The 7982-nt window shown below is 39.7% G+C and overlaps 1 protein-coding gene across 2 annotated transcripts; it reads right to left on the bottom strand.

Moving 5' to 3' along the window:
- Positions 1-301: 301 nt before the first annotated feature.
- On the bottom strand, positions 302-7747 carry LOC112465565. 2 transcript variants are annotated; one of them, XM_025033159.1, is made up of 13 exons: positions 7602-7747; positions 7011-7208; positions 6559-6921; positions 5828-6068; positions 5590-5729; positions 5268-5512; positions 4953-5138; positions 2905-3122; positions 2466-2745; positions 2219-2353; positions 1858-2144; positions 1690-1782; positions 302-1553 (listed from the first exon to the last, which is right to left on the bottom strand). In XM_025033159.1, exons 1-13 carry the CDS (start codon positions 7658-7660, stop codon positions 1440-1442), a joined length of 2559 nt encoding a protein of 852 aa, XP_024888927.1. In that variant the 5' UTR covers positions 7661-7747; the 3' UTR covers positions 302-1439. The 2 variants fall into 2 exon arrangements, with proteins under 2 accessions (XP_024888927.1, XP_024888928.1); XM_025033160.1 differs by having other exon boundaries at positions 7682-7700.
- Positions 7748-7982: the final 235 nt, after the last annotated feature.

The following is a 7982-nucleotide window of genomic DNA, read 5'->3' as shown; positions in this document are numbered from 1 at the left end:
CCTAATTTAATTCCTTTTTCTACATTAAACAAACGTTATTTTATCCATATTAACAAAATAAATTTTGCTTGAACAATCGACCAATTTAATCAGCGATTAACAGCATCGGTTACTGCGAAATTTCCAATTGTGCAATTTGTTGCCTCTGATCTAATCTTCGTTTCCGCGTGTCAAACTAGAAAAGTTATTCTATTCACAATTAACGAAGTAACGCAAGTGTCGCTTGATAAGTTACTCGCCGATTAAATTACTTGGCGTTTGATCGTACTCGCCCTCGGATGAATAAAAACTGTGACTCGTGTTGAGTGAAACGCAATTTTTATTTGCATATTTTATTTATAAACATGCGGCTAGCGCGTACGGAAAGATGATAAAAACAAACGCGATGGTAATCGCATTTTCGACGTGGCGAGGGTCGACCCGCCACCAACGACGCTGAACATTACGTGCGCATCACGATCGTAAAATAAAAAAAAAAAGAAAGAGAAAAAAGAAATGAGAACTTACTTAAATATCTTATAAATATATGTGTATACAATCGAGGCGTGTTCCTGCCGCAGTTTTAATCGTTTAGATCCTTACAAAGGCGGTCGATAATCACTCGCGGTGTTGCACACTTAAAAATTAGTAATTAATGGTACTTAACTAATTAAATTGATCGTTACGATCCCTTATAGTTTGTACTGTCGCATTATTATGAATATTATGACTCACACTCAGCTTTGGGGTAACTTTTGAAGTGTCAGTCTTGCACGTGACGCTGCCAAATCGGTATTTACAGAGAGAGAAAGAGAGGAGAGAGTTCGTCTGTATTATGAGAGTCTGTATTATGCATAATACAGACAAATTCTCTCTCTCTTCCTCTTTTTCTTACCCCCGAGATTCCCTACGAAATTACGAAACCGTTCTTGTCCATTTATTTACTCCCGATCGATCTCTCGCGTTTGTCGAACAAGAGATATGTACGAAATTCTTTCATTCTTTTAGGGTGGTTTACTTGGGTAACTGCTATAGCAAGGCCATGTAGTGAAGATATATATAGGCAATAATTGTAGATCATCGAGCTGATACTCGTTGAGTAATCGTTATCCTGCTTGACCCGATCGTGCAATCTTCTTCAGTATAAATTATTGACGTTGTTGAATGTATATACAGTGTTCGACGCGTTTATATGATGACGGAAACGGCTTCCGCCTCGTGCGTATTAAATATCGGCGGGTGTATGAAATGTCTCGATCGTTGAAAATCTATTACAAAAGCGTTAAATAATCGATCTATTCACAATTATAGTTACAAGTGCTGTGGCAAGTCGCGCCAATTGTTAATCGTTAACGGTAGTCAAAGGCACGTATTGGAGAAGAGTTACGGCTCGTTCTTGCTACTGCTTGAACGATCTTGCGAATGTTTTGTGAAGAGGAACCTTGGCGTGATATCAATTCCTAAACTGGTCTTCCGTGAACGCGGAATCTGTATAAGCACGTGTAATCTAGCTGCCCGTGATTGCTGTGTATCCTCAATTCTATATATTCGTATGGCCTATCGATCTCTGTATTCTGCGTAAAAAGATTATCAACGATTACTATAATCTTAATAAATCTAAAAGTCTATTAATGAAACAGTAACGGCGTATAATAACAAATCCTTCAATGGAGAAATAAATTTATAAAAGATTTTTAAAGAGAAATTTACCTGGACTGGAAAATATTGCAAGCTTTCGTCGGAATACGTGAATTCGTATTCCCCAAACATCACAGGCTCGACATCGTTCTCATGCAACAATCCCTGCAGCAGTGAAAGTATTACAAAATATATATATATCATAATATATTGACCACAAAAAGGATTTATTTCACATACCCAGACATTGAATTTTCTGGGCGCGCTCGACATGTTCTCATTCGGCAAAATCAATCTGGAGACGTGCTCCAGAGTGAAACCAGTTACATAAATGACACTTCGCAATTGTATCAAGAGGTATCCGGGAAAATCTTGAAAGGCCCAGCAAACGCCAGGTTGTATCGGATTTCCCTGTATTACAGTCCGCGGATTATTGCTTTCGTAATACAGCGCGAAACCGAACAAACTGTAGGCTCTCGTCTTTATGTCATATCGCTGAGTGCATCGCGTGCTAATAATCTGACCACCTATATGCAGACAAAGCCATTTGTTATAGTATTTACTAGCTGTTATTTCTCGATCTATCGGCACGATACGATACCTGCTGTTTCCAAAGCATAATCTACTTGACCCGTCTTATCCGCGTCATAAATTCGCAGTACTTCCTTCACTATCTTACGTATGTGCTCTTTCGAGACATGAACATTGTCAGCATCATCATTAGAGCTCTTTTGATCTAAAAATATAAAAAAATATTCGTAATGTATTTTTCGACATTAATTAATATACGATGTAACATCCAAACACATTTAAAAAAGTCAATGCATTTAAATATATCCTCAAAGAACCTTCTCTATTATGAGATGCAAATAAATTCTGTAGGTTTTTCACGAGATCTTCTTTCGAAGTTCCGGGAGGAAAATAGCTGAATAAAATTCTTTCCACATGTTTATCTATATTCTGATTCGCGATGGATGCCGCATTGGCGTAGCAACAAGATTTTAATTCCGAGTACAGCTTGCGTAGTTCCTCAAATTCATACTTGATGATTTTAAGTTCGCCATATACCATATTTTTCAATGTCACTTCATTGACATCCAGTTTATCTTCCACATCAGTAATCTTGTCCTGTGGAGAGATAACTGCCTTAAAACTCGAAATCTTCATAATTATATGTATATATGTATATATATCCGTCCGAGTAATATTTTTTAAGATATTCCTACACACAAAATGTTATAAATCATAGAATACAAGAGGTAGTTGCAATAAAATTTATATCTATACCATTTGATGCGTCTGTCTATTCTCGAGCATTTCTATCCTGTTGACCAAATCAGCCTTGTCAGCTAATTCTTTTTTAATTATCTCATTATTAGCCAATATTTCTTCATTAATTTTACGATCCTGCCATTGTACATTAGGTAATAATTTTTCTGTCGCGGTCTCGGACACAGTTTTAACATCAAGAAGAGGCAACAAATATTGTGCTATGCACCAACCACCTGAAACAAATTTTATATCTATAAATATTTGATAGTTCAAACGATTGTTGCGATCTCCTTCTCCTGTTACTGTATTGAACTACAGTGTTCCAACACAAAGTTAATGCTACAGCGACTGTCCAATTATTGAATTTACAATCACAGGGAATCTTACATGTCAGATACATCTTAAATTTCGATGGCATATACAGCAATGATGCAATTGTTCAAAGTGGAACTATTATCCAATATGGTAACTGAGAGAAGGATAGACGAAGAAACTCACCGTTCCGTTGATATCGATCGCGATCACGATTTCCAAGTATTTCAAGCACAACACACTCCGACTTTTTTTAAATGCCCAGTAGAGTAATCCTCCCCCTATCCTTCTCCCATCATAAAATTTTCATTTTTTGCTTTTTAGATTCGCTTCAATAAAAACGCTCAATCGTGACACTATGACGCTATATCACTCTAACGGACTGTGTTCAAAAGACTACTAATATCATAGACATAAAAAATATTTTATTAAGTATGAACGTGTTTTTACAATATAGATATATATTATCTAAAGACAGTAATTGTTACATTAAAATATTGTTATCTTTGAAGCGTGTAAAGATAAAAATGATACGTGTGGTGGTTAACTGAAAAAAATGTTAAATTTTATTTCATTCAATAACGACATTATCTATATATTATGCGATTTATATCTGTAGGATTAAATATTACAGGAAAACATAAAATATATAATAGAAAATGTATAACAGAAAAATGACTAAGTGACATGACCAGTTAGTTCTTGAAATATAGCACAGATATATAATTATATGTAAAATATATAGAATATTAATAAATATATCTTCACGCAAATATTAGTTTATTAGTAAAAACAAAAAATAAGTAAACCGATAACTGTTAATCAGTAGGTTTATATGTATCGTAAAGGATATTTCATTATCTGATTTAAATATACAAAATATATCTCATAGAATTTTTTAAAAAATATCAACGTCATATTATGTAGCAAATGAAAATATGTCAAAATAGCAAACATAATTTTAGGACAATTACAATTGTAAAAGACATTTCAGTCATAGAATTACCGAAATTTTCTAATAATACGGCAATAAATGCCATGCTAATAATATATACTGAACTTTATGACAGAATAAAATAAAAACGAAAAACAATGGTTAAATCACACACATAATTATTAATTTAAGGAATAAATGGATGAAAGAGATATTCATATTCTTAAGAATGATGTCTGCAAGTTATTTTATACGATCAATCTAACGAAAATTTGTTATAATAGCATTTTACTTTCATCATAATTTTGTAAAACGATATAAATATTCAACACCTCCTCCATCCATTTGAACTAAATTATTATTATTTAGGGTTGTTATCCTAAATCAAATTTTTCAATTAATCACCACTTTATATTCCACCCAATGGGGGGCATTTCAGGCAAAGACACGTTCACACTCTGTAAAAGGTGCATGAAATAATTTTTAAAATCTGCAAAATATTTGGTAAACAACTCATAGGTAAGAGACATTAAGTTGATTATATTGTTAAAGATGTGATAAGTCGTCTCAGTGACACCATATTGGACATTGCGCAGAGAGTCCGCAATAGTGAAATAATGCCTCTGCGCGATGTAAGCCCCTGAAACAAAAAAAAGACAAAGGCCAGGATGGGTTTATGCGTCTTTCAGGTCCTGCGAAAGACATTGGTCTGACTGTGCTCGGATCGGTTTAAATATCATGTTGATTAGTGAAAATGGAATTCCAGTGGTGTCTCTTGTTTTCTTTTATGCTCCTTAAACAAAATGGAGAAACTTACCAAACAGAAGAAGTAACGGTAGAAGCGCGATCCAAAAAATCCTCGGGCCTTTCTCTTGCAGCCACTTCCTAACGCCAGTGAACCGACTCAACAGCCAAGCGTCGAATACGAGAATTCTGACGAAGAAAAAGTACACATTGTGCGTATAACGGTCCAAAGTTTGCCACAATTTGCTCCATTTGGATTCTATAACAGCGAACAATAAGAAAATAATCAGTTAACACTTCTTAATATGCTATATTGTATGACAGATAATTATTACATTACGTTCAATTATAAAATACTATTTTTATATTTTTAAATGCCGATAAATACCGTGAGATAATCGATAAGCTTGTGCGCCGTAATACTGCCTTTCCCTATCCGTTCTAAACTGGAAAAATTCGACAGTTTTCCTGAACCAAGCGACAATGAAGGTTGTAAAATATGTGAACCACTGCACGATCCTCCAATTTTGATTAGTTCTGACCGATATATTTACAAAAGTCTCGTCCAATTCAGTATCAGAATCAGCCTGAGATACATTATATTTCCCAGTTGGAGTCGCCCACGATAAGTATCTGTTGAAATAAGATTGCATTACCTTAATTTTATGCGACAAAAAATTTGTTTCAATAAATAAGAAAGGACAAAATACCTTGACCGAAAACTTGAATATTCAGGCTCCGAATAAACCACCTTTTTACTTGTGTACTGTTCTAAGTGTGTCTTTTTGTACAGAGTCGCTCTTGAAGAATTCGACATACATGCGCGTGACACGTCGTAATTATCCGTGGACTGTAAAATACACATATATAGTTTTAGAACGCAAATATTCAAAGTTATGGATGTATCGAGAAAAAATATAACGATGGCTCGAGATAACAAATACTTACCGAACGAATTAGAGAAGCGGTCTCTTTCAAATCGACCGTATCCGTGTCGCTGATCCCGCTTTCCGTCGTTCCTCGCGAAGCCTGACTTAAATTCCGACGACTGGTTTGAGGTACGGTACTTCCATTGTCGTTCGTGTGTATAGACCGCCTCGACATATTGGGCATGGCCAATATACCTGGGGCTATCTCGTAACGACACTGCGACGCCGGCGAATACGTATAGTCTGTCTTTGGAAAAACGCTGAAACAACCACAAGTGATCTGATTCCTCGCACAGGTAATACATGCAAATCGTTCGTTTAACCGATTCCAACACTATCAGCACGAACAATTCGACCTGTATCCTGCGACTGGCGCTAATTCGAACGTAAAATGTTTATGAACGTTTGTTCTTCCAACAGAAAGGTCGTATTTCTAAAGTAAACAGTATCGAGTTAAGGTGAAATTTCATGAGCAGTGAAAAGCAGCAGCAGGTCGTATGGATTAGCTACAAAAATAGAGAAGTTCTAGAAACTCGAGAACTTTTCTGTTTTGTAGCCAATCGGTACGACCTGCTGCTGCTTTTCACTGCCCATGAAATTTCACCTTTAAACAAATGCAATGTTACAGAGAGAGGAATTCATTACATTGGCACAGTCGTACAACAACATCTCGCGATCAGTGTTAAAGAATCCGTTAAAAGTAACAGGAAACATATACCGCATGCAGAGCAAAATTTAAAATACGCGTACTTCCACCACTCTCCGGCCTGCTTGTAGATCTCATAAGCGGATCCCGGTCTGCTCGGGGGATCTTCCCTCTCTCCCTCCTCGGACGAGTAGTCGCTGGTAAGTACTCTGCGTGGCGTAACGCTCTTGCGTCTTCGCTCGGCTTTCTGGTCAGACGCGTCTTCCTTACTTTCGCTCTGGCCGTTGACAAATATTTGCCTTTTGGCCCGTTGGCGTTCCGACCGGCGTTCCGCTTTTTTCGTGACGACGACAGAACCCTCGGACTTCGTGCTTTGGTTATCCGTCAGGCTTCCCGTGACAGATCCCTCCTTGCTCTCATCTATGGTATCCATCATACTCTTTTCATGCGTCTTCACGTTGCCAGGTCTATAGTCATGGAAACGCGAGCGATAAGGACGAAACTTGTCTACAATCGTCTCCCGTATTAACATCAAACACTTGGGTCGGCTACTTACAACGATCTAGAGCCAGACCGCCTGCTACTGGTCACCTCTCCCGGCGTGTGAGATCTTTCCCGGCTCCAGCTTCTGAGATCATAATGACGTTCCGTCACCTCTGGCTCCAGCAGGGAACGGCTCGGGACCATAGGCGTGTGGGAGCGCGACCTGCTCCTGCTGCGAAGCTCGTAGTGATGCTGCTCGCTCTCCATCCTTCTGTCGAACAAAGTACAGACCGGGTGACTGAGAAAATCGCGGCGAGACGCCACTCCCAAGGAGACCCAGCACCGCGGTTCTCCCGGCGGTCAAAGGTTATCGCTCGCTTTTGAGAAAGAGTCGCAGGGGCCGAGTCTCAGAGAGAACACATGCCCGAACATACGCGCCTAAAAATAGCGCCCCTCCCCGAAGGACACGGCCGCGGTCCGCGGTCCTTCTTCCCCGCTGGATCCCTATTTCTAGCCCCTCCACTCGCCGCTAAGTTCCGCGAGCGAAGTTCGCGACGATGCCGTCGGCCGTCGGCCACGAGAATCGCGCCGCGCAGACAACGCGCATTAAAATCAACGCAACGCGCGGAGGAAGGAAGCGACGGCGGCCACCACCGCGTCTTACCTATCTCCCATCGACGTCGGGGACTGGTCCGCCTCGGCGTCAAGAGTCGTGCGTGACATCGCTATTTATAGAAAACTCACCGTTTCCGCGCGCGCGGCGACGCTAACGGGACACGCGACCAGACGACAACGACGACGACGCGGGCGAGACGCAGCTCGCGTTGCGCAACACGCGCGACGCGCGAAGACCGACCGCGGAACGCGTTTCGCGTGGAAAAAAAAAGCCAGCCTCCTGTACCCCGCGCCGCTCCGCCAGTCCCAGCAATCCCTACATCCGCGCAACGCGTGGGATTACGTATGTACATACACGCGCCGCGCGTCCCATAAACGCGTAGAAAACGCGAAATGCGTGCGCATTTTGCCCGATGATTCATACCCTTGT

Source organism: Temnothorax curvispinosus, unplaced genomic scaffold, assembly GCF_003070985.1.
Source record: "Temnothorax curvispinosus isolate PA1 unplaced genomic scaffold, ASM307098v1 QBEX01015340.1, whole genome shotgun sequence".
In the NCBI taxonomy this organism is placed as follows: Eukaryota; Metazoa; Arthropoda; class Insecta; order Hymenoptera; family Formicidae; genus Temnothorax; species Temnothorax curvispinosus.
Note: the sequence above shows the minus strand (reverse complement) of the source record. Positions and strands in the feature narration are given on the sequence as shown.

What these genes read in the sequence shown, in the direction of transcription:
- LOC112465565 (XM_025033159.1), bottom strand. Translation starts at nt 7,660, where the DNA reads ATGTCACGCACGACTCTTGACGCCGAGGCGGACCAGTCCCCGACGTCG. An exon ending in AGCTTATCGATTATCTCACG is followed by an intron (nt 5,139 to 5,267) that starts GTATTTATCGGC and finishes TCGCTGTTATAG; the next exon opens with AATCCAAATGGAGCAAATTG. An exon ending in TTATGCTTTGGAAACAGCAG is followed by an intron (nt 2,145 to 2,218) that starts GTATCGTATCGT and finishes GTCTGCATATAG; the next exon opens with GTGGTCAGATTATTAGCACG.